At 50.5% G+C, this 26988-nt stretch overlaps 1 protein-coding gene across 1 annotated transcript in view; it reads left to right on the top strand.

The window, feature by feature from the left end:
* The window catches only part of LOC147710165 (E3 ubiquitin-protein ligase TRIM39-like), an 87245-nt gene that overhangs the window by 23430 nt on the left and 36827 nt on the right, over positions 1–26988 (top strand). Inside the window, exons 2-3 of the mRNA XM_086920857.1 lie at positions 14422–14517; positions 19983–20213. Of these exons, the coding sequence (XP_086776983.1) occupies positions 14422–14517; positions 19983–20213 (327 nt within the window). The remainder of the gene's footprint in view (positions 1–14421; positions 14518–19982; positions 20214–26988) is intronic.

Raw genomic sequence — 26988 nt, 5'->3', positions numbered from 1 at the left:
CAAGAGTGGAGGAAAGAGGCTGTGTAACCTGAGGGATAGCTCTGCTGTGAGACTAAGACTGGAGGAAGAAGCTAGGTAACCTGAGAGATAGATCTTCTGTGAGCCTGTAAGACTGGAGGAAGAGGCTGTGTAGCCTGAGGGATAGCTCTGCTGTGAGACTAAGACTGGAGGACGAGGCTGTGTAACCCGAGGGATAGCTCTGCTGTGAGCCTGTAAGACTGGAGGAAGAGGCTGTGTAACCCGGGAGATAGCTCTGCTGTGAGACTAAGACTGGAGGAAGAAGCTAGGTAACCTGAGAGATAGCTCTACTGTGAGCCTGTAAGACTGGAGGAAGAGGCTGTGTAGCCTGAGGGATAGCTCTGCTGTGAGACTAAGACTGCAGGAAGAGGCTGTTTGACCTGAGGGATAGCTCTGCTGTGAGACTAAGGCAGGAGAGGGGAGCTGGGCCAGGGGCATGTCTGCTCCACTAGATGAAATGAGAACGCGTAACCTGAGAGATAGCTCTGCTGTCGGAGCCAGCAAGACTGGAGGAAAGAGGCTGTGTAGCCTGAGGGATACCTCTGCTGTGAGCCTGTAAGACTGGAGGACGAGGCTGTGTAACCCGAGGGATAGCTCTGCTGTGAGCCTGTAAGAAGAGGCTGTGTAACCTGAGGGATAGCTCTGCTGTGAGAGCCTGTAAGAAGAGGCTGTGTAACATGAGAGATAGGTCTGCTGGGGGAGCCTGTAAGAAGAGGCTGTGTAAACTGAGGGATAGCTCTGCTGTGGGAGCCTGTAAGAAGAGGCTGTGTAACCTGAGAGATAGCTCTGCTGTGGGAGCCTGTAAGACGAGGCTTTGTAACCTGAGAGATAGCTCTGCTGTGGGATCCTGTAAGAAGAGGCTGTGTAACTGAGGGATAGTTCTGCTGTGAGCCTGTAAGACTGGAGGAAGAGGCTGTGTAACCGGAGGGATAGCTCTGCTGTGGGAGCCTGTAAGAAGAGGCTGTGTAACCTGAGGGATAGCTCCGCTGTGGGAGCCTGCAAGACTGGAGGAAGAGGCTGTATAACCTGAGGGATAGTTCTGCTGTGGGAGCACGTAGGAAGAGGCTGTGTATCCTGACGGATAGCTCTGCTGTGAGCCTGTAAGACTGGAGGAAGAGGCTGTATAACCAGAGAGATACCTCTGCTGTGAGCCTGTAAGACTGGAGGACGAAGCTGTGTAACCCGAGGGATAGCTCTGCTGTGAGCCTGTAAGACTAGAGGAAGAGGCTGTGTAACCCAAGGGATATCTCTGCTGTGAGCCTGTAAGACTGGAGGAAGAGGCTGCGTAACCCGAGGGGTAGCTCTGCTGTGAGCCTGTAAGACTGGAGGAAGAGGCTGCGTAACCCGAGGGGTAGCTCTGCTGTGAGCCTGTAGGACCGGAGGAAGAGGCTGTGTAACCCAAGAGCTAGCTCTGCTGTGAGACTGTTAAGACTGGAGGAAGAGGCTGTGTAACCTGAGAGATAGATCTTCTGTGAGCCTGTAAGACTGGAGGAAGAGGTTGTCTAAACTGAGGGATAGCTCTGCTGTGAGCCTGTAAGACTGGAGGAAGAGGCTGTGTAACCTGAGAGAGAGCTCTGCTGTGAGCCTGTAAGACTGGAGGAAGAGGCTGTGTAACCCGAAGGATAGCTCTGCTTTGAGCCTGTAAGACTGGAGGAAGAGGCTGTGTAACCTGAGAGATAGCTCTGCAGTGAGCCTGTAAGACTGGAGAAAGAGGCTGTGTAACCCGAGGGATATCTCTGCTTTGAGCCTGTAAGACTGGAGGAAGAGGCTGTGTAACCTGAGGGATAGCTCTGCTTTGAGCCTGTAAGACTGGAGGAAGAGGCTGTGTAACCCTAGGGATAGCTCTGCTGTGAGCCTGTAAGACTGGAGGAAGAGGCTGTGTAACCCGAGGGATAGATCTGCTTTGAGCCTGTAAGACTGGAGGAAGAGGCTGTGTAACCTGAGAGATAGCTCTGCTGTGAGCCTGTAAGACTGGAGGAAGAGGCTGTGTAACCCGAGGGATAGCTCTGCTTTGAGCCTGTAAGACTGGAGGAAGAGGCTGTGTAACCTGAGGGATATCTCTGCTTTGAGCCTGTAAGACTGGAGGAAGAGGCTGTGTAACCTGAGAGATAGCTCTGCTGTGAGCCTGTAAGACTGGAGGAAGAGGCTGTGTAACCCTAGGGATAGCTCTGCTGTGAGACTAAGACTGGAGGAAGAGGCTGTGTAACCCATGAGATAGCTCTGCTGTGAGCCTGTAAGACTGGAGGAAGAGGCTGTGTAACCCGGGAGATGGCTCTGCTGTGAGCCTGTAAGACTGGAGGAAGAGGCTGTGTAACCCGAGAGATAGCTCTGCTGTGGGAGCCTGCAAGACTGGAGGAAGAGGCTGTGTAACCCGAGGGATAGCTCTGGTGTGAGTCTGTAAGACTGGAGGAAGAGGCTGTGTAAACTGAGAGATAGCTCTGCTGTGAGCCTGTAATACTGGAGGAAGAGGCTGTGTAACCTGAGAGAGAGCTCTGCTGTGAGCCTGTAATATTGGAGGAAGAGGCTGTGTAACATGAGAGATAGGTCTGCTGGGGGAGCCTGTAAGAAGAGGCTGTGTAAACTGAGGGATAGCTCTGCTGTGGGAGCCTGTAAGAAGAGGCTGTGTAAACTGAGGGATAGCTCTGCTGTGGGAGCCTGTAAGAAGAGGCTGTGTAACCTGAGGGATAGCTCTGCTGTGGGAGTCTGTAAGAAGAGGCTGTGTAACCTGAGGGATTGCTCTGCTGTGGAAGCCTGTAAGAAGAGGCTGTGTAACCTGAGGGATAGCTCTGCTGTGAGAGCCTGTAAGAAGAGGCTGTGTAACCTGAGAGATAGCTCTACTGTGGGAGCCTATAAGAAAAGGCTGTGTAAACTGAGAGATAGCGCCGCTGTGGGAGCCTGCAAGACTGGAGGAAGAGGCTGTATAACCAGAGAGATACCTCTGCTGTGAGCCTGTAAGACTGGAGGACGAGGCTCTGTAACCCGAGGGATAGCTCTGCTGTGAGCCTGTAAGACTGGAGGACGAGGCTCTGTAACCCGAGGGATAGCTCTGCTGTGAGCCTGTAAGACTGGAGGAAGAGGCTGTGTAACTCAAGGGATATCTCTGCTGTGAGCCTGTAAGACTGGAGGAAGAGGCTGCGTAACCCGAGGGGTAGCTCTGCTGTGAGCCTGTAAGACTGGAGGAAGAGGCTGTGTAACCCGAGGGGTAGCTCTGCTGTGAGCCTGTAAGACTGGAGGAAGAGGCTGTGTAACCCGAGGGATAGCTCTGCTTTGAGACTGTAAGACTGGAGGAAGAGGCTGCGTAACCCGAGGGGTAGCTCTTCTGTGAGCCTGTAAGACTGGAGGAAGAGGCTGTGTAACCCGAGAGCTAGCTCTGCTGTGAGACTGTAAGACTGGAGGAAGAGGCTGCGTAACCCGAGGGGTAGCTCTTCTGTGAGCCTGTAAGACTGGAGGAAGAGGCTGTGTAACCCGAGAGCTAGCTCTGCTGTGAGACTGTAAGACTGGAGGAAGAGGCTGTGTAACCCGCGAGCTAGCTCTTCTGTGAGCCTGTAAGACTGGAGGAAGAGGCTGTGTAACCCAAGGGATAGCACTGCTGTGAGCCTGTAAGACTGGAGGAAGAGGCTGTGTAACCCAAAGGCTAGCTGCTTCTCCCTGGTGATAATGGAGGGGTGGAAGTACCTGGGAATGCGCCTACACCTGATAATACCGTCCGTGTGTCCGGCAGCTGAGCATGAGGGAGAGGACAGCACAGACCAGAGGGAAAGAGCATATTATCTCAGAGGATGGAAGGCAGCATACACCAGAGAGGGCAACCAGGGCACGAAAGAAAGCATGGACCAGAGGACAGTAGAGAGCACAGATGCGAAGTCAATGTTCACAAGAGGGGATTAAGAGCCATAGATAGTGAAGGGAATAAACGACAAGAAAAGGAAGCATTAACAACTGAAAAGGCTGACGGTGGGAGGGCGGGGGAGATACTCTCCCCTGCTACAGTGTCTGTGGCAGACGCTGGGAGGGAGAGCCCTGCCCTGGGGAGAGCTGCACTCCCTGTGCCCCGTGGGCCTCCGCTCTCTGTGCCTAAAAGAATGTTCTTATTTACTTGTTAAATAAACAAGCAGATAAAAATACTCTTTTACCCCTGCCACAAAACAGGCTACATTGTCCGGAGGGGCAGTGAGAAAAGCGGACAGGGTGGCACCCAAAACCCCTCTTTTCCAATGGGAAGCCAGCGTTTACCATGAACGCTGACGCTACCCAATGGAAAAGTGGGCGGGGCTGACAGTACACTTTTTAGAAACAATATCTCTCGAAGAGGCGATGCCTCTGCCCACGCCTCTCCGAGACCTAAAAAAGGGATGTCATTGTCTGTGATACTTGGGGCTGGTGCTCACAAAGCTGAAATACGTATTTTTAAAATTATGATCAGTCGCCTGCAATATGGACAGGGGCTTTAGTTTACAGACCCTCAGGCCAAAAAGCTAATTTTGTAAACCTTGTACTGGAACTCATTGCGCCTTATGTTCTAGGCGCAAATAATTTCATTCTCATTGGAGATTTTAATTATCATGCGGATTTATCACAGGAGTTCGATACTGACCAATTGGTAACTTCACTACAGACATTAGGACTGGAGCAATTGGTAGTAGGTCCTACCCATCAGGACAGACATACCTTGGATTTACTGTTCACCAACTCCACTAAACTCACAGTTGAGCAACCCCTACTTCGGTCGGATTAACATCTGCTAAAATGTGGCTTTCATTTGGATGCTCCAATAACTAGCCAGGATAATAACTGTGCCTTAATTAGGCCCACGCGAAAAGTCACCCCTACATCCTTTTCTACCCACTTTAATGCGTAAGCCTTACTACATACAGATAATGTAGATCAAGCAACAACGGCCTTTGAAGAGGCCATAACTCTTGCTTTGAACACAGTAGCACCCATGTCAAGGGTCAAGACTAAAGGCAAAGCATCTCCATGGTTTACATTTGCATTAAAAACCGAGAAATTGTCCAGTAGAACTGCCGAACGGCACTGAAGGAAAACCAAAACTACTATAGATCGAACCAAATATAAAGAAATCCATCGTACCTATTTAAATAATATTAAGAAAGGCTAAAAAGTCTTATTTAACAGAGAGGATTAATAATGCTGCTAATTCCAGCAAAGAGCTGTATAAAATTCTGATGGAGTTTACCACTCCTCAGGCCAACCAGCGCACCCTTCCCCCCACACAAGAATGAGTCGATAGAGTATCCTTCTTTTTCGACGAAAAGGTTAAAGCTATTTATTGATCTTTCCCCCAGGACAATGCCTACAATATTGATGTACACTCAGCTGCGAAGAGTCAACCATTGTTGCCTCTGCTGGTGGAATTTAAAACTGTGACCTGCGAACATGTATCGGAAGCTATTGCTAAGTTCAAATCAGGCTCCCCAGCCGATCCTCTTTACCCTCACTTTTTCATGCAATTAGCACCCCTGTCGATAACAAAATTGACAGAGATTTTTAATATGTCATTAGACCAAGCGATGGTGCAGATAAGATGGAAAACAGCTCACATCAGACCTATCCTGAAGAAGCCCACCCTAGATTCCAGGGAACCAGGCAATTACCGTCCCATCTCGCTGCTGCCTTATTTCGGGAAGGCGCTTGAATCCTTGGTAAACAAACAACTTACTATCCGTTTGGAAAGTCCTGGACTTCTCGGCCCATCGCAATCAGGATTCCGGTTGGCGCATAGCTCCGAAACGGCAGTAGTAGAGATGGTTAATAACATCAGCTGGCTTTGGATAAAAGAGAATCAGCTATGCTGGTTCTCTTGGACCCGTCAGCCCCCTTCGACACCATCTCCCATGACATTTTAGAACAACGGCTCTGGGAGATGGGGGTCCGAGGGAAAGCTCCGGACTGGTTTAAAAATTATCTAAAGGACCGTTCTACGACTGTGCTTTTAGGTTCCCTGGCCTCATGCAGCAGACCAGTAAGCATTGGAGTTCCCCAGGGGTCACTCCTGATCCCCATGCTTTTTAATCTTTGTGTAACACTGCTGGCCAGGATAATCAGGTCTTATGGATTCGAGATAGTGTCATATGCTGATGACACTCAGCTGTTGATCACATTTGGTCCTGACCCTACAAATACATTGTTACGGTTCAAAAACTGTCCGACCTACATTAACAGCTGGATGGGCAACAACAAATTACAGCTAAATAGCAGTAAAACAGAGATTATTCTGTTTGGCAGGGCCGAAGAGTATTGGTCTAGCAGCTGCTGGCATTGGGCCCATGCCAGTCCCCAAAACAAGCAGTCTGCAACCTTGGAATAACGATTGACAACAAGCTATCCATGAAAAATCATGTCAATGTTGTGCTGGGTACTTGTTACAGGTCCTGCGGAAGCTACATAAGATCTTTAAATGGCTACTTATTGAAGCCAGGAAGCCACTGGTCCAGGGCTTAATTGTAAGCAGCATGGATTACGGGAATGCCTTATTAGCCTCCCTAAATGAAGACCTCTTTTCTAAACTGCAAATCTTGCAGAATACTGCGGCCAGATTGATCCTAAATCTACCTCCAAGATCTCCCTACCTCCAAGATCTCCCTCAGTCCCTAGTCTGAGGTTTCTCCACTGGCTTCCAGTTAGAAAAAGAGGTCATTTTAAAATCTTATGCCTAACTCATAGGAGTATCTATGGCACTGGGCCTGGTTATTTAGCGAAATAACTCAAAAGATATCAGCCAAAAAGAACACTAAAGTCCAGTTCAAAATCTCTTCTTACCCCACTAGGAGTCCGGACCGTACGCAATGGGGGTCGATCTTTTTCTTTTCTTGCCCCTCACCTCTAGAACAAGCTGCTGTTTCATCTTCTGTCTTTTGCGGATAACCAGCGTTTCCGCAGAAATAATAGAATTGGTTATGACCCTCAGTCACGGGGGGCGTGTCTAGCAGGCCATGATGGCGGTCGGAGGTTGTTAGAGCTCCCGTGCCGCCGGGAAGTCGCCATCCTGCGACGGCCTCCACAGGGTCAAATACCGCCTAGGAGGGGACAATCCTGGATGCGCTGACCTCTCTGATGACTCAGGTCGAATCTGGAGTTTGGGGCGGCCGTAGAAGCGGAGCGACGAGACCCGATACTGCTGCGGCCTAGTCCCCTGAAGGAAGCCGGGACCTCAAGTTGACGGCCGGATGGGCCTGCCCGCCCTCTGATGCGACCTCTTCAGGTCGGATCGAAGCCCCGCGGCGGCCGGACTTGACGGTGAGGGCCTCGACCTCTCTGGGGGCCCCTGGTGCGGTTGGGGGCCACGAGGATTGGCTGGCGGAGCCCGGCGCGGCCGCGGCCTTTTCTCCCTGTGGACGCCGGGGACTCGAGTTTGAGGCGCGCACACCAGCGTAGCGCCGGCGCTGCCCCGGGCTGGACCGCAGGAGACCTGCCCTCCCCGGCGGTGCTGCGGGGGAGAAGTAATGATGGAGGAACAGGCGATTCCCCCCCCCCCCCACCCCCCCTCCCGGACTCACTGCCTGAAGCGGCCCCGTCCGTGGACCCGGGCTGCACTGATCGAGGAGCTGCTGAGGGGGGTGCTGAAACGAGGACCCTTGCAACCCTGCTCGACTGACCGGTAAGGGGCTCGGGGGCAAGGGGGAGCTACCGTCGGAGGCAGACTCCTGTTAGCGGGCCCGGATTCTGCCTGCTCCTCTCCCCCGTGCAACAGAGTTCATGGAGCAGTGGTTCCGCGATCACATTGCCCTGGAGGACCTGTCGCCGTTTTTCTGTGTGAAGTGGGCGCACCGGATTCCTACGGGGAGGCCTAGGGCAGTCAGCCGCCGCCACCACTGATCGCCAAGATTCTGAACTACTGCGATCGGGATATGCTCCTTCAGAAAGCCCGGGAGAAGTCGGTCATCGAATATGAAAACCAGCGAATCTCACTATACCCGGACTATACCTCTCAAGTGCAAAGACAGAGGTCCTCCTACTTTGCGGTAAAATAAAAGCTCCAGAAGGCAAATCTGCGGTACGCCCTATTATTCCCGGCTCGCCTCAAGGTAATTCATGACAAGTCCCACTTCTTCGAGAGTCCCACTGACGTGAAGGAATGGTCGGAGGTGATGGGTATTGAGTCGACGCAGGGGGAGGCCTCAGGTGGCTCAGCGAGCGGCTCGGAGCGTAGAGGACGAACTTCCCCCACCTCGTCCGCGCAGCCCAGACGACGCAAGCCATCTGTTGCACAACAGAAGGAGGACCAGATGACGGCGGTCAACATGGTGGGCTCCTTTCGAGATGAACAAGAAATAATCAACACAGACACAGAAGATAGTACACTACATTCTGACTCGGAACACAGCGTGATTCTGTTCCCGACTGTGACGCTGAGAGCGGCGGATGAACTACTAGATAATGGACAGGAGTAACGGCGCAACTTGGAGTGCCCTATGACTTTGTCTCATACTGATATCCGTTTGATGGTGATTTACGCTGGGGTGGGGGTACAGGGAGGGAGATGCGGACACTGTGTTTATCTGGGAGGTACTTTATTCTGGTACACTTAGAGGTTGAGCCCACACTGCGATAGTGGGGGCTCGGCCCCTGCTGGATGTACTTTATTGCATAGTTATGTTGGGCCTTCCCAAGTGAAGCATCTTGATTGATATAAACAGAATGGAATCCACTCAGATAGTGGTAGTGATCCCTACAATGGTGTGGAGCACACAGTGTTGTTTTGAATACCCCCCACACACCAACCGGCCCCTTGGTGTCATGCTTCATCATTGGGGTCTTCGCACCCCTCTACGGGATGCGGAGTGCTACGACTCACGACTACGTAGGAGTTCTTAGTTTAAAGCGTGGCTAGTGAGCCCTCAAGTCATCGCAGCTGGCCCCATGGGATGGAGTCATTAAGTCCGCTGGTATCCGTGTAGAATACACTTTTACATCTACACTACATGTGAGTAAGGTGAGGCGAGTTGTGCATATCCTCGTCCTGAAGAAGGAGTTTTTACACTTTCTGAGGTTGATGTACCTTAAAACACAGTAACAACCTCACTCTGCACCCCTTTTAACGATACCAGCCGAGGGCCTAATACATTTTATTTTTCACCCTACGAGCCAGGTATCTTTTAACCATCACGTTTCACCACCCCACCACTCACATTTATTTTCCTACACACACTAACACATAGTACACTTTAAGTGCTCCTACGTAGTCGTGAGTCGTAGCACCCTGCATCCCGTAGAGGGGTGCGAAGACCCCAATGATGAAGCATGACACCAAGTGGGCTGTTGGTGTGTGAGGGGTATTCAAAACAACACTGTGTGCTCCCCACCATTGTAGGGATCACTACCACTATCTGAGTGGATTCCATTCTGTTTATGTAAATTGCCAGGGGAGACCGAATCCACTTTCCCTCTCCCTCCCTCCTTTGTTAGAAATTAATGCATCCTGATTGATGACAGAGTGAACGGGGAGCGCATGCGGCCCCCCGCCTCTCCCTCCCCCCTCTCCTCTCATCCTTCCCCACCCCCCTCCCCTTCCTCCCCCTCCCCTTTCCCCCCCACCCTCCTTATCGGGGGTCGCTGAGAGACTTAAAGATTATGCACAGACTTCCTCGGCGGCGCCGTGGAGCCGACAACGTAGACCTGAAGGACTAGGTGAACAAGGTCCATGCTATGCCAACCCCCCAATGGCGAATGCACCAATGTTTGGTTTGTTATGGTTTCTGTTTCATGGTTCGGCACAGCAATGTTCTCTAGCTGCGCCAAAAGAGTTCGAATATGGGGTGGGCAGAAGTACGTCTCCTGGTTATTACTAATAATACTTGTGCTGCGGCAGAGGGCAATGTTTCTTATGACACTTATCACCAAGCATGGCTGACAAGATAGGGAAGTATAGGCTGGTTACCTGGAACGTACGGGGACTTGGTGCCATACAAAAGAGACACAGAGTGCATGCCTTCTTGCTCCGACAGCATGCCCACATTGTGTTCCTACAGGAGTCCCACCTAACACACTCCGAGACACTCACACTTCGGAAGAAGTGGCGAGGAATCATATTCTCTACCATATATTCCGCTTTTTTCAGAGGGGCTACCATCTGGGTGAGACACGGTATCCCTTTGTAGAACTGGAAAGGAGAGTTGATGACCAGGGTAGGTATATGCTAGTGAAAGGCACACTAGACGGCACACTTGTGGTTCTAGGCAGTATATACGCCCCGAACTTTGACCAAGATACATTCCTTGCGAGAGTGGGACGAACACTAGCTGATGGGGGAGACATCCTTTGCATTCTAGGGGGAGACTGGAATATGGTTTTAGATGTAGACTTGGATAGGTCGCACCCACCCCTCCAGACGACAGGTATTCACAGTCTGGCGGACTCATTTGGGACATGGATGCAAGGCTGGGGTCTCACAGATACATGGCGATCACTCCACCCGACGCACAGAGAGTACTCATATTATTCCCTGGTGCATGCCTTACATACCCGATTAGATAGATTTCTGTGCACTAACTCCTTGATATCTAAATGTACGTCCACAGACTACCTGGCCAAAACCTTCTCCGATCACAGACCTCCGACTCTTGACTTGCATTGGGGACGGGTACCATCTCCGGTGCCGACCTGGAGACTTAATCCGCTATTGTTGGAGGACGGCCCCTTCCGTGAATCCTTGTTGGTCGCCTTAGTCAATTACTTTCGGGAGAACTGGGATTCAGTGTCCTCTAACTTAATGGTATGGGACGCTATGAAGGCCGTGATAAGGGGGGCAGCCATTGGTCAGGTGGTGGGTGCTAGACAGGAGATCCACAGGAAACTGTGTGACGTGGAGACTCGCCTACAGGCCCTAGAGTCGGTAGTGGGTGAGAACCCCGAACGTAAGGGGGAGTTACGATTGAGTAATATAGAACACGCCGAACTCTTAGAAACTCTAAGAGTTATTGACCACAAAGACTATTTGCGACGACAACAGGCTGAATCTGACAGATCAGGTGCTTTACTGGCTAGGCTGGTACGAGATAGACCCGGGATCCCAGTGATTACACAGATCCGGGACACCACGGGAGGACTGGTAACTACACAATTGGCTATAAATGACGCTTTCAGAACTCACCTCAGTACGTTATATGCCTCCCCCCCCACCCCCATGGAGAACCATGAGGAGATGATAAACTTCCTGAGACCTGCCTCTCCCAGCCCTGTCCCGAGCAGAGCGGGATGAGATGGACGGACCCATCACGCAGCAGGAAATTAAAATAGCTATTCGATCGCTTAACCGGGGTAAGACTCCTGGCCAGGACGGACTGCCGGCAGAGTTTTATCAGACTTACTCCACGACCCTAGTCCCCATCTTGGAGAATATCTATAAGGAATTGTATGAGACTGGTCACTGCCCAGCACGACGATGCAAGCCTCCGTTATTTCGATCCCTAAACCCGGTCGGGACACCCTAGATCTCGCCAATTATAGACCCCTCTCGATGCTCTCTACGGAGTATAAGATACTCAGTAAAGCCATAGCTCTGCGATTACAGCCTCATCTCCCGGCCCTAATTCACCCGGACCAGTGTGGTTTCCTACCGGGGAGGAGCACGTCCCAAAACATGAGGAGACTCCACGCCCTTATGGCCACGATGCCACCGACTCTCCCTCAGGCAGGCTGTGTCGCACTGGATCTCCGACAAGCTTTTGACTCCCTGTCCTGGGCATTTATGTTTGAGGTCTTGAAACGCTTTGGCCTCCCCGACTCCCCAATACGATGGATCCGGCTGTTGTACACAAACCCAACGGCTAGGGCGCGCACGGGTCGACACGTTTCCTCTAGCTATAACATATACTGCGGCACCCGACTGGGCTGCCCGCTATCGCCCCTGTTGTTTGTCTTGACCCTTGAACCCCTGGCGATCGCCCTCCGGACTGGGATGGCTGAGAAGGCCATCCCCATCGGAGGAATACCCAATTTGTATATCAATTTACGCCGATGATATCCTTTTGTATTTCCGGAACCTGGAAGAGAATCATTCGGCCCTGCGACCATCTTTGACCGGTTCGCAAATGTGTCCGGCTTGGAGATCAACCCGGCAAAATCGGTGGGGTTCTATTTCCATGATGGACGACGGCCAGCCCACATACAATTTGGCGCCTCCCAAATCCTGATAGCGCAGACTATGTTTAAGTATTTAGGCATAAATGTCTATAGACGTTCGGAAGACCAGATTAAAGGCAATATTCGGCGGGCCATTACGGGCCTCCGTGGTAGTGTTAAATTCTGGACATCTCTGCCACTGTCCGTCATGGGGAGGATAGCCGTCTCCAAGATGGTCATGCTCCCCCGCAAGCTTTATTATTTTGTAAACCTGACGGTTCTCCTCCCGCAAAGTATTTTTAATACATTGAATACACTCTTGATCACCCTCATCTGGGGTCCTGGCCGGCGTAGAGTAAGTCTTAAGAAACTTCAATTGGGAACCCGACGGGGAGGCCTGGGCGCACCAGACTTTCGCGGTTATTACTACGCAAGTCAATTACAATGGCTGTCCAGATGGGCGGCGGGTAGGCATTTGCATGAAATCGGTTTCACAAGTGATCGGATTGCACGCGGAGAACTACACTCCCTATTGCTCCCCAAGGCCAAGGTACCCCGGGAATGCCACCCTCTCTTACACACCGCCCTGATATGCTGGCGAAAAGCTCTAGCATATACGTCAACGACCCTGCCTTACGCTGATAACATCCCCCTGCTGGGAGTCCCGACGCCACAGGGTCGACTGACGCACCGTAGGTTACAACCCTGGATGGATGCGGGGGTAGACAGAGTTGGTGACTTGTTTGGAGATGACACACTGTTGGACACGCCTCTTTTGTGCAAGCCACAGGAGCCCCACCACGATTATACCTCCTACATGCCGCGGTGACACACTACATCCGTGCTGCATGGGCCCTACAGCGTAGCAAACCAGAGCAACACGAGCTAGTACACCTACTCCACCACATGGGAACCGGGGGACATTTAGTACGGTGGTTATACACTGGCATTAGGGAACACGCGGCTACACCTCTTAATTCCCTCAGAAACACTTGGACGTTGGACACAGGGGAGGCTGTGACAGATGGGGAATGGCAGGTTATTCTGGAACACCCTCGAAGGGTGTCCAGAAATGTGAAGTTCAAATTTATACAAGCCATGTTACCACACCGGGCATATCTTACCCCCCAGAGACTGCACCGGATGTTCCCTGCCTCTTCCCACTGATGTCCCCAGTGTCAAGCGGAGGAGGCTGGCCTTCTCCACATGCTGTGGTCCTGCCCACGTATAGACGGCTATTGGGGACAGGTCAGACCCATACTCTACACTACCACGGGGATGCGGATACCAGAGGGGGCGCTCCCTTGCCTGCTCGGACTTAGGAAACGACCCAAGGGACATAAGGCTTCACTGAAATTCCTGGACTTAGCATTGTTATTAGCGGTCTGGGCACTGACTATGAGATGGAAATCTGCACGACCCCCAACTGTAGAGACCTGGCGATCCGAAGTATTGAAGTGGGGTGGGGCTAAAGGGGCGATCCTCCGGAGAGAGGAGGAGAGGGGGCTACGGAAACACCCGATCGCACAGGATTGGGAACGGATGCTGTTGGAGTTGGAAGAAATAGATTTGACGCCCTCCCAGACGGGGACTGCATAGCAGTCGTAGATGGATGAGGGGCGATGTGGCTACGAGTGGAGTCCTGTCCAAGGTGTGTACAGGTTTGCCAGTAATGGAGGATCACACTTATTTAGATGGGTTGGCCCTTTGCGATTACTGAGCCCAAGAGTGCAGCACAGCCAATGCTAAGATATTAGGAGACGTACGACACTGGGTGGGAGGTTGGGAGGGATGGGGATTGACGATGTTCTAAACTGTGGGCCCACAGATGTATACACATTGAGAAATGGTTGGGTGTTGGCAGTTTGCATTTATTTGTATAATGCTATTAATATTGTACAGAATTGTCCGCACCGCCACAGACGGACTGTAGGGGCACCCCCATGATGATTGATGAGAAGGATGCCCAAAGTTTATGTGGGAAAAAACAGAAAAGACTGTATAAGATTTGTGATGCCTGTATGTAAAATGATATATCTGATTGCAGTCGCAAATTAAAAAAAAGTTTAAAAAAAATGACCCTCAGTCACTGGAATCTCCGCAAGCGCCTCGAGACCTACCGGTGATATGTGCGCTATATAAGATTCTCTGACTTGACTTGACTTGACAATCCTGATATGTGTGGCTGGTACTAGCAATACTAATGCATGAGTGGTAAGTACAGTCTGGGCACGTGTGGCAGGCACTGTAGTGACTCTTTTTTTGTAATTAAGACCACACTCTACAGATCTACACTTATTTGTTGCACTCTCATCCCTACAGGTGAAACTTCAAGAGTGGCTGCTTGTCCTGAAGAAAGAGGAGGTATATTTTCTGGAGTCTAAACTCAAGGAGGAGGAACAATATAAAACCATGAGGGTGAGTGGTTGCTGTGTTTGTATATGTATATGTTTGTGCCCAGTCCTTTGTGTGGCCTCTTAAAGTTCAATACACACAGAGGCTGATGAGTCGCCCTACAAACTCCCACCAAATAAATATACCGACCGGAGTCATTGCACCTGGATATTGGGGCTGAAATCGGACAAGTGCTCGTCCTAAAAAAACATAAAATCAAGTATTACTCTTCTGACCTTAAGGTAGTACTTGCATACTCACATGGTGTGTTTTAGAGTATGTGTGCAGTGGTGTGGCAATATCTGTCTGTGAGTATGTGAGCATGTTCACGCTTAGGTGTACGTGTCTAAGTATGTGTTCATGTATGGATGATCCTGGAGTTATCTTTGGGAGAACATGCATGTTTGCGCGTCCCTATATCTGTCTGTTTATTCTGCATGGACTACTGCATGTGTGTGTGTCTGCATATTCATATCTAGATTTTGAGCCAGAGAGTATACAAATACATGTCCTTATCTTCATGCATGTGTGTTTGAGGGTTGTGTTTGCTTTAGTCTGGATTTATTGGCTGTGAGTTTGTACCTACATATGTGTATGCCTGCCTATGGGCTTGTATATCACAAGGTCTGGTGGCATTTGTGAGTGTGTAAATACATGTGTGCATAAGTCTGGAGTTATACATCCGTGAGATTTGATATGCATCTGTGTGTCAGTATATATGTATGGATGTGTGTCTTGCATGGACTGAAGATATCCATCTGTGAGTTTGTACAAGGTTTGTGTGTGAGTCTCCAAATCAATGTGTGCATCTGTATGAGTGTGTACCTCTGTGGATGTGTGTACGTATGGATCTGGAGTTATCTTTCCATCAGACTGAACAAGCCTGGTGTAAGCCCCTTCCTAAACAAAGGTTTTAGCGATGTAATCCTGCTACGGTATTGTATATACATCATCAAACCACAGAACATCCAACCGAGTTCATCTAAGTGATAAATCGAGCATAAAAGCTCCACATTGTGTAGATGAGTTTTAACCCACGAATAGTTAATCTAAACCAAATGCCCTCTAATCTTTACACGTTTCAGAGCATGTACATTCCCTTCTTCAGGACATATGCATTTCCAATTCTAGAGATTACATGGGCCCAGCTCCGCTTCAGCCACTGACCTTGGACATTCTCTGTTCTGCTCAAGCCTCGTTGCAAGGTTTCCCTGCAACAATCTCATTAATCATCAATGACTAGTGCACTTTTTTGTTTTAATATTTATTGATTTTTCAGAGGTTTGTACATAGATCCTTGACAATAGTGAGTGTACATAATATCTTTCAAACAGGTACATATAGAACATAGATGGGGTACAAGGATATAATAACAGCATTACACATACTATAGAATTGTGGTTCGTTGTCAATGTCCCAGCGGGAACTCAAGATCATATTAATTGTGCAAATATATCACCATAAGTATTGTTAACATTAACAAAAACAACTGTCCGTAATTTACCATTTATCTTTGACGATTATCTATCTTGTGCGCAGGTCTGATCATGATCGGGTGTGTATGCGTACCTAGCGATATGAGGTTTAGGTTATGTCTGCAGTGTGTGCGCCACAGTGTGCGACCTCCTGAGGTGGGCCTGGAGATTCCTATTACCACACATGTGCAGCACATCCACCAAACCTACATGTCCTGGGCATGCACATGGAGGGTTAGTGCAAGGGTCTGGCGCTCCCACCAAAGCAGTACAGTAGACTGCACTCTCATCGGACACAGGAAAGAGGTCGGGTCATAACTAATGTTCCACACAACTTTGTACGCTGCCACCACCACTTTAAGTGGCTAACTCAGGACATGGGAAGTAGTGTCTTCTCTGTTATCAGGGCACGCTTGGTACGCCACTGCAAGTCACCAAACAGGTACTGTTCTGGGCTTCAGGGAGCTATAACATTGCAGTTTTGCACATCACAGGAACACATTCCTTATTAAGACTGGTGATACAAGGACACAAACCTCTACCAAGGAGAGAGCTAAGATGTGCAACCCTCTGCCGGGACTAGCGACACAATACAAGAGCACATCACTACCAGGACTTGTGTCACATCACAGGAGCACAACGCTTTATCTGTACACTAGTGACACATACAGTAGCACAACCCTCTACCAGCAGTGGAGGCATACCCGACTCCACAAAATGTCTGACCCAGAAAATGTCTGACTCCAGACATTTTTGGTGACGCAAGAGAAACGCACCTCCCTCCACTGCTGAAACCTCCTATTCCTACTGGGACGAGACATGCCTTGCCTGATAACACACAGGATCCTGCTCTAAGCTAAAGTTTGACATACCTCACCTGATAACACACAGGCTCCTGATCTAAGCCAGAATGTGACATACCTCACCTGATAACACACAGGCTCCTGTTCTAAGGTACAGTGTGACATACCTCACTTGATAACACACAGGCTCCTGCTCTAAGCCACAGTGTGACATACCTTACCTGATAACACACAGGCTCCTGCTCTAAGCCACGGTGTGACATACCTCGCATGATAACACACAGGCTCATGCTCTAAGCCACAGTGTGACACACTCTCACCTGGTAACACACAGGCTCCTGCTCTAAGCTACAGTGTGACGTACCTCACTTGATAATTCACAGGCTCTGGCTCCAGGCCACAGTGTGACATACTTCACCTGATAACACACAGGCTCCTGCTCTAAGCCACAGTGTGACATACCTCACCCGATAACACACAGGCTCCTGCTCTAAGCCACAGTGTGACATACCTCACCCGATAACACACAGGCTCCTGCTCTAAGCCACAGTGTGACATACCTCACCTGATAACACACAGGCTCCTGCTCTAAGCCACAGTGTGACATACCTCACCTGATAACACACAGGCTCCTGCTCTAAGCCACAGTGTGACATACCTCACCTGATAACACACAGGCTCCCGCTCTAAGCCACAGTGTGACATACCTCGCATGATAACACACAGGCTCATGCTCTAAGGTACAGTTTGACATACCTCACCTGAAAACACACAGGCTCCTGCTCTAAGCCACAGTGTGACATACCTCACCTGATAACACACAGGATCCTGCTCTAAGCTACAGTATGACATACCTCACCTGATAACACACAGGCTCCTGCTCTAAGCTACAGTGTGACATACCTCACCTGATAACACACAGGCTCCTGCTCTAAGGTACAGTGTGACATACCTCACCTGATAACACACAGGCTCCTGCTCTAAGCCACGGTGTGACATACCTCACCTGATAACACACAGGCTCCTGCTCTAAGCCACAGTGTGACATACCTCACCTGATAACACACAGGCTCCTGCTCTAAGCTACAGTATGACATACCTCACCTGATAACACACAGGCTCCCGCTCTAAGCCACAGTGTGACATACCTCACCTGATAACACACAGGCTCCCGCTCGAAGCCACAGTGTGACATACCTCGCATGATAACACACAGGCTCATGCTCTAAGGTACAGTTTGACATACCTCACCTGATAACACCCAGGCTCCTGCTCTAAGCCGCAGTGTGACATACCTCACCTGATAACACACAGGCTCCCGCTCTAAGCCGCAGTGTGACATACCTCACCTGATAACACACAGGCTCCCGCTCTAAGCCGCAGTGTGACATACCTCACCTGATAACACACAGGCTCCCGCTCTAAGCCACAGTGTGACATACCTCGCATGATAACACACAGGCTCCTGCTGTAAGCTACAGTGTGACAGACCTCACCTGATAACACACAGGCTCTTATCTTAGGATAAGACAAGATGTCTGACCAATCTCCTCACTCATCTTTTACAGAAATGCCTGAATTACCTTCAGAAACATTGATTTATCTGGTAATTTTGCATTTTGTAACAAAATGCACATACATTATTAATGCCTTTGAACGTAAAATTCCCACATCAGTGATTCTCCTTCACTCTGAATGAGGGCCATTGTAGGACACCCCCGCAGCGCCTCCTTCTGGGCAAACACATCCATTGTGCTGGCAGGACAGGGGCAGCCCGCACTCCCCAAATCTTATGTCTTCCATCCAAATGGGATGAAACTTCCTGGCACCACTTCTTTTACATCATCTTCTGACTTCAGCCGTGTCTGGGTCTTTGAGTGTCTCTGCCTGTGGTGGGTTCTCTTCCTTCTACTCGCTCCATGGATCGAGCGTCTCTGCCTGCAGTGTGTTTTCTTCCTTGCACTCGCTCCATGGATCGAGCGTCCCTGCCTGCAGTGGGTTCTCTTCCTTGCACTCGCTCCATGGATTGAGCGTCCCTGCCTGCAGTGGGTTCTCTTCCTTGCACTCGCTCCATGGATCGAGCATCCCAGCCTGCAGTGGGTTCTCTTCCTTGCACTCGCTCCATGGACCGAGCATCCCAGCCTGCGGTGGGTTCACCTCCTTGCACTCGCTCCATGGATCGAGCGTCCCTGCCTGCAGTGGGTTCACCTCCTTGCACTCGCTCCATGGATCGAGCGTCCCTGCCTGCAGTGGGTTCTCTTCCTTGCACTCGCTCCATGGATCGAGCATCCCAGCCTGCAGTGGGTTCTCTTCCTTGCACTCGCTCCATGGATCGAGCATCCCAGCCTGCGGTGGGTTCACCTCCTTGCACTCGCTCCATGGATCGAGCGTCCCTGCCTGCAGTGGGTTCTCTTCCTTGCACTCGCTCCATGGATCGAGCGTCCCTGCCTGCAGTGGGTTCTCTTCCTTGCACTCGCTCCATGGATCGAGCGTCCCTGCCTGCAGTGGGTTCTCTTCCTTGCACTCGCTCCATGGATCGAGCATCCCAGCCTGCAGTGGGTTCTCTTCCTTGCACTCGCTCCATGGATCGAGCATCCCAGCCTGCGGTGGGTTCACCTCCTTGCACTCGCTCCATGGATCGAGCGTCCCTGCCTGCAGTGGGTTCTCATCCTTGCACTCGCTCCATGGATCGAGCGTCCCTGCCTGCAGTGGGTTCTCTTCCTTGCACTCGCTCCATGGATCGAGCGTCCCTGCCTGCAGTGGGTTCTCTTCCTTGCACTCGCTCCATGGATCGAGCGTCCCTGCCTGCAGTGGGTTCTCTTCCTTGCACTCGCTCCATGGATCGAGCGTCCCTGCCTGCAGTGGGTTCTCTTCCTTGCACTCGCTCCATGGATCGAGCGCCTCTGCCTGCAGTGGGTTTTCTTCCTTGCACTCTCCATGGAACGAGCTTCTCAGCAGCTTCACAAACTCTGACCTCTCTACAGTTCATGAGGTGCCTCAGGGAAGGGGGAGGGCAGGAATGTTCGAAGGACAGAAGATGGTAGAAGGGAAGGTAGTAAGAGGCTGCAGTTCAGAAATTAGGAAAAGCACATTAGTGGTCTGATTTTTGAAGGATCTATCAACCCCACCACATTCCTCCTGAACTCCGACTCTAAAGATGGCTTTTAGAAAGCTTTTTATTATCTAACCAGCTTTTCTTTGCTTCTGACAGAACAAGCTAAGAACTGAGAAGAATAAAATTGAATCTGAGTTTGAAAAGCTGCGGCAGCTTCTAAAAGAAAATGAGCAAATACTGCACAGAAGACTGGAGGAGATGGAGAAGAAAATGACCATGATAGAAAATTCAAATATCACCAAACTATGCAATCAAATCACCGCTCTCAAGGCCCTGATAACGGAGATAGAAAAGAAGTCTGAGGCGCCAGCGTGGGAACTCCTGAAGGTGAGATGGTGTTTGGGAAATAAAACAGAAGAAGAAAGTGACATTCATATTTTGTGTGCATTATTAAATGTATGAGTGGAACACATATGATCTCCTGGCTGGGTCAATGCACAGTGACTCCACGCACTCTGAAAGCCGCACACAATATACAGACATGGATAATTTACATTGTCCCACTTTATACTGTGAGCCCAACTCCATATACAAACTGTGAAATGTACAGGGACCGGTTACAGCGTGATATAGCGTCATACGATGGCGCTCATAATGCTGGACCTCAGTGCTGCGTTTGACACTGTAGCTCATTCTATCCTGCTACAGTGTCTAAACCAGGCTGGGATCACCAGGGCGGCATTGGGATGGCTTAAATCCTTCCTCATAGACCGAAGCTTCCAGGTTCAGAGAGGCAATTCCCTCTCAGACAGCATTGCCCTAGAACAGGGGGTGCCTCAGGGCTCTGCCCTGAGCCCCACCCTGTTTAACCTTTATATGGCCCCGCTGGCGGAGGTGGTTCAATCGTACGGCATAAAATTAGTATCTTATGCCGACGATACCCAACTCCTCATCTCCCTATCCCAGGCACCCACCTTGGCTGCTGCTAATTTCAAAACGTGCATGCAGGAGCTTGCAGGCTGGATGAACCAACACTGCCTGAAGCTCAATGGCTCAAAAACAGAGGTGCTTGTGATAGGGGGTAACTCGGCTAGTTGGACCCTGGACTGGTGGCCTCCTTGCTTAGGTCCTATGCCTTCTCCGTGCAAGGAAGCAAAGAATCTGGGTGTATGGGTTGATCCCAGACTCTCCTTTGACAGCCACGTCCAGAAGCTAGCAGGGAAATGCTTTGGTGTATTGAAGACCTTAAATCGCACCCTGGACCTCCTTCCTTTAGAGGCCAGACGCACGATGACCCAAGCTTTAGTCACCTCCCGTATTGATTACGGTAATGTTCTACTCTTAGGGACTACTGAGAAGAACATTAAAAAAGTACAGGTTCTCCAGAACACGGCGGCCCGATTGGTCCTTAGGCTTCCCAGAAGAGCTGCCTCCAAGCCCACACTGGAGGCCCTTCACTGGCTCCCTATAAAAAAGAGGATCTTGTTCAAAGCGCTCCTAATATGCTACAGGATTACCTCTCAGGTAGCCCCTGAATACCTGAAGGATCTTGCGATCCCTTACATGCCCAACAGAGAATTGCGCTCCAAGGGTACCGGGCTTCTGAGTGCCCCCCGGATAAACAAAGCCAGAATGGGAGGGCGCTCCTTTCGTGCGCTGGCGGCCAAAAATTGGAACCTTCTTCCTCTGCACATTAGATTGGCAGAGACAGAGACCTTATTTAGGAGACTTTTAAAAACCCACCTTTTTACCCTTTAGGTCGCTCACTTTCTCCTGCTACTCTCTCCACAGCGCGGGGACACGCCGAGATGGCGTCACCAGGCGCTTTATAAAATCCTTTATTATTATTATTATTATACAAGTTAATAACCCATCTATATACAAAATATTTATGCATTTTATCTATTCAGGTGAATGCATTACACCAAGCAATTGAACTGACAGTAAATAATATATGAAGACCAAGGAGCAAAATGTGTTAAAAGTTAGATAGAAATGGAAAGCTTAATGAGACAACACCTGAGAGAATTGGAAAGAAATCAAATTTCTCCTTTTCTAAGAAATTAGAAAACTTTTCTGTTCTAATGCGGTTACTTTTCTCCTGATGTAGGCGGTCACCAAACCTCTTGTTTGGATGAACAGCTTTATAACTAGGAATTTGGAATAGGTAATGGCAGCTCACTGTTTGTTTGTCACCCCAGGTAAAGATAGAGATTGCCATAGGAAACTATTTAGTTTGAAGACTAGTGACACTTTAATATGATGGGTAACCTTTGGTTATATTAAAGAGTGTGCAAAATGAATGTCCGCAAATTGCTGCCCAGCAGCAAAATAAATTTGATTTATGACTGTATTATATTGACACCCTGAACAGCAACCAAATTCCTCACCAATTTGGTTTAGAGTGGGATTGGAGGTATAAACCTCCTTATTGTGGTCATACGCTGTCACTTTAACAGTGATGGTCTGCTCAAATAGGTTGATTAGTTTACAGCCAAGAAGCTTCCCAAGAAGTAGCTCCATGTAACTGGCACTAGATGGTGGTGACAGAGAACATACAGGACATCCCTCCCAGCGTGACAGAGAGCATCCCTCCCAAGGTGACAGAGAGCATCCCTCCCAGGGTGGAAGAGAGCATCCCTCCCAGGGTGGAAGAGAGCATCCCTCCCAGGGTGGAAGAGAGCATCCCTCCCAGGGTGGAAGAGAGCATCCCTCCCAGGGTGGAAGAGAGCATCCCTCCCAGGGTGGAAGAGAGCATCCCTCCCAGGGTGGAAGAGAGCATCCCTCCCAGGGTGGAAGAGAGCATCCCTCCCAGGGTGGAAGAGAGCATCCCTCCCAGGGTGGAAGAGAGCATCCCTCCGAGGGTGGAAGAGAGCATCCCTCAGAGGGTGGAAGCGAGCATCCCTCAAATGGTGGAAGAGAGCATCCCTCGGAGGGCGAAAGAGAGTATCCCTTGGAGAGTGACAGCATCCCTCCAAGTGTAATAGAGAGCATTACTCTTTGTGTGACAGGGAGTATCCCTCTGAGTGTGACAGGGAGCATCCCTCCGAGGGTGACAGAGCGCATCCCTCGGAGGGTGACAGAGCGCATCCCTCGGAGGGTGACGGAGCGCATCCCTCGGAGGGTGACAGAGCGCATCCCTCGGAGGGTGACAGAGCGCATCCCTCGGAGGGTGACAGAGCGCATCCCTCGGAGGGTGACGGAGCGCATCCCTCGGAGGGTGACAGAGCGCATCCCTCGGAGGGTGACAGAGCGCATCCCTCGGCGGGTGACAGAGCGCATCCCTCGGCGGGTGACAGAGCGCATCCCTCGGCGGGTGACAGAGCGCATCCCTCGGCGGGTGACAGAGCGCATCCCTCGGCGGGTGGCAGGGAGCATCCCTCCGAGGGTGACAGGGAGCATCCCTCCGAGGGTGACAGGGAGCATCCCTCCGAGGGTGACAAGGAGCATCCCTCCGAGGGTGACAGGGAGCATCCCTCCGAGGGTGACTGGGAGCACCCTCCGAGTGTGACAGGGAGCATCCCTCCGAGGGCGACAGAGAGCATCCCTCCGAGTGTGACAGGGAGCATCCCTCCGAGGGCGACAGAGAGCATCCCTGTGAGGGCGACAGAGAGCATTCCTCGGAGTGGGCAGGGAGCATCCCTCGGAGTGTGGCAGGGAGCATCCCTCAGAGTGTGGCAGGGAGCATCCCTCGGAGTGTGGCAGGGAGCATCCCTCGGAGTGTGGCAGGGAGCATCCCTCGGAGTGTGGCAGGGAGCTAGCATCCCTCGGAGTGTGGCAGGGAGCTAGCATCCCTCGGAGTGTGGCAGGGAGCTAGCATCCCTCGGAGTGTGGCAGGGAGCTAGCATCCCTCGGAGTGTGGCAGGGAGCTAGCATCCCTCAGAGTGTGGCAGGGAGCTAGCATCCCTCAGAGTGTGGCAGGGAGCTAGCATCCCTCGGAGTGTGGCAGGGAGCTAGCATCCCTCGGAGTGTGGCAGGGAGCTAGCATCCCTCGGAGTGTGGCAGGGAGCTAGCATCCCTCGGAGTGTGGCAGGGAGCTAGCATCCCTCGGAGTGTGGCAGGGAGCTAGCATCCCTCGGAGTGTGGCAGGGAGCTAGCATCCCTCGGAGTGTGGCAGGGAGCTAGCATCCCTCGGAGTGTGGCAGGGAGCATCCCTCGGAGTGTGGCAGGGAGCATCCCTCGGAGTGTGGCAGGGAGCATCCCTCGGAGTGTGGCAGGGAGCATCGCTCGGAGTGTGGCAGGGAGCATCGCTCCGATGGTGACAGAGAGCATCCCTCCAAGTGTGGCAGGGAGCATCCCTCCGATGGTGACAGAGCATCTCTGTGAGGGCGACAGGGAGCATCCCTCCGATGGTGACAGAGAGCATCCCTCTCTGGTTCGTACAAACGTGTAATTTGGCAGTCAGTCTAAACACATGGTCAAATGCCATTTCTGCTTCTAGGAAAATTATAGATAGTAAACCTATGTTTCCCTGGGGACCAATTTGGGAATCAAGCCCACCACCAATGCAGATAAAGTTTGGCCCACAGTTTTGTGTCAGTGAAGAGATATGAAATGGGACTCGTAAGACCCACAGTCCAGGGGAGGCTCATCCTTCTTACAAGAGAGGACCACTCTTGCCTCCTGCTAGGATGATGGACCCGGACCCGTTGATATGACCTTGCGACTCATTTTAGGATGCTCTCTGGAATGGAATGGAAATACATTTGTAAAGCGCATGGTTACCTGGAGGCGTCCCAGCGCTATAGAGCAGCGATTACTGGGGAAGGAATGCTGAGTTAAGGGCCTGAGGGGAAGAGAAAGGAATTAAGAAGCTTACGAAACCGCAGGTAGCTGGGTTCAGTGCGCAACAAGAGAGGGAGTGAGTTCCACAAAATCGCTGCGTTAACAGAGAAGCGACGGCCTCCTGTTCGCGCCCTCTTCACTCTGGGGACTTTGGCCAGACACCCGTAATCAGAGCGAAGGGTCCTATTGGCCTTTTAGGGACACACTAAGCTCCTCAGAATAGGCGGTCCCTTACCCTGTAGGAATTTATGGACAATACACAGGGATTGGAACTTTATCCTCTCTCAAATGGGCAGCCAATGGAGAGATCTAAGGGCAGGTCTGGCCGAGGAACGAGACGATGAACCTGAAAGCAGTCTAGCTGCCGAGTTTTGGATCCGTTGTAGATTGTTAATAGTGGCTTCTGGGGCGACTAAATAGAGGGCGTTGCTGTAATCCAGCCTTGAAAGGATTAGTGCTTGAATAAGAAGTTTCCTTGATTGGGGAGGAAGAAGGGGGAGGACTTTACGGGCTGAACGAAGAAGGCCAAAGCATATGCCAGACGTTTTTTTTGTCTTGAGCTCCAAATGAAAGGTCCTGTTCAAGCCAAACCCCCAAGCTTTTAATTTCATTTTTAAGGGGGGGAAAAGCCCCCAGGCAGGCAGGCCAAATGGAGTCGTAAGAAAATGTCGACTTATGTTCCTAGGACCATAAGCTCGGTTTTGGCTCCATTTAATTTCAACAGGGATTTACTCATCCAGGCATGTATATTGGACAAACAGCAGAGAAGGTTTCCAGAGCAATGGTCCGGTTGAGTGAGCGAGACAACAAGTTGTGTGTCATCCGCGTAGGTAACTACTTTAATCCCAAACGGAGCAACCACGTCTTCCAGTGGGGACATGTATACGTTGAACAGAGTAGGGCTCAACGAGGAGCCCTGCTGAACACCACACTGGAGGGGGATTGAGTTGGACCGTGCGTTGCCTTCCCAAACCTGAAAGGACCGATTGTTTAAGAAAGATGTTAACCATGACAGGGCTGAGCCCGAGACTCCCATATTAGAGAGGCGCTGAATTAGTTTTTGACCTTTTGGAGTACCTCTCTTGTAATGACAGGAAGGTGAATCCTGACCTTTTGATAAACCTCTTGTGTCAGTCAAGGACGATGGCCCATGACCTGTTGATGACCTTCAAAGAGTCCTATACGTTTGGGTTATCTGATCATAGTGGCCCTCTGCTTGCATCACCCACTGAGGCAGTTACTCTACTGACGTCTGATTGCAATAGACCCGGCTTCTCCAACGAGTAGCCTGTGAGATACTGGTATCTCTCCAGATACCTGCAATTAGCTGTCCTGTGTTTAGCCCAGTCTACTAAATTAGACGTTTTTCCTTGGTTGAATTAATATATGTGTACTAAAATTCTGAAGCGTGTATGTGAAATGAATATTTATTTAGTTTCAGAACTCATGAACTGACCTTTTGAGGAAAAATGGATTTCCAAAATATATTTAAAGCTGTTATTTGAGTGATAAATCATGCAGCTTTGGAGAGACGTATTATTAATATTATTACCATGGGCCGTGGGCATTGCACCTGTGGCGTCATGTAGTACTCGTGCAGCTTTGGAGAGACGTATTATTAATATTATTACCATGGGCCAGGGGCATTGCACCTATGGGCGTCCTGTATTACTCATGCAGCTTTGGAGAGACGTATTATTAATATTACCCTGGGCTGGAGGTATTGCACCCGTGGCTCTCATGTATTACTCATGCAGCTTTGGAGAGACGTATTATTAATATTATTACCATGGGCCGGGGGCATTGCACCTATGGCCGTCATGTATTACTCATGCAGCTTTGGTGAGACGTATTACTAATATTATTACCCTTGGCCGGGGGCATTGCACCTGTGGCCGTCATGTATTACTCATGCAGCTTTAAGGAGACGTATTATTAATATTATTACCCTTGGCCAGGGGCATTGCACCTGTGGCCGTCATGTATTACTCATGCAGCTTTGGAGAGACTTATTATTAATATTATTACCATGGGCCGGGGGCATTGCACCTATGGCCGTCATGTATTACTCATGCAGCTTTGGAGAGACGTATTATTAATATTATTACCATGGGCCGGGGGCATTGCACCTATGGCCGTCATGTATTACTCATGCAGCTTTGGTGAGACGTATTACTAATATTATTACCCTTGGCCGGGGGCATTGCACCTGTGGCCGTCATGTATTACTCATGCAGCCTCTGAGAGACATATTATTAATATTATTACCATGGGCCGGGGGCATTGCACCTATGGCGTCATGTATTACTCATGCAGCTTTGGAGAGACGTATTATTAATATTATTACCATGGGCCGGGGGCATTGCACCTATGGCCG

Source organism: Lissotriton vulgaris, chromosome 5 (genome assembly GCF_964263255.1).
Source record: "Lissotriton vulgaris chromosome 5, aLisVul1.2, whole genome shotgun sequence".
Classification (NCBI taxonomy): Eukaryota; Metazoa; Chordata; class Amphibia; order Caudata; family Salamandridae; genus Lissotriton; species Lissotriton vulgaris.
Note: the sequence above shows the minus strand (reverse complement) of the source record. Positions and strands in the feature narration are given on the sequence as shown.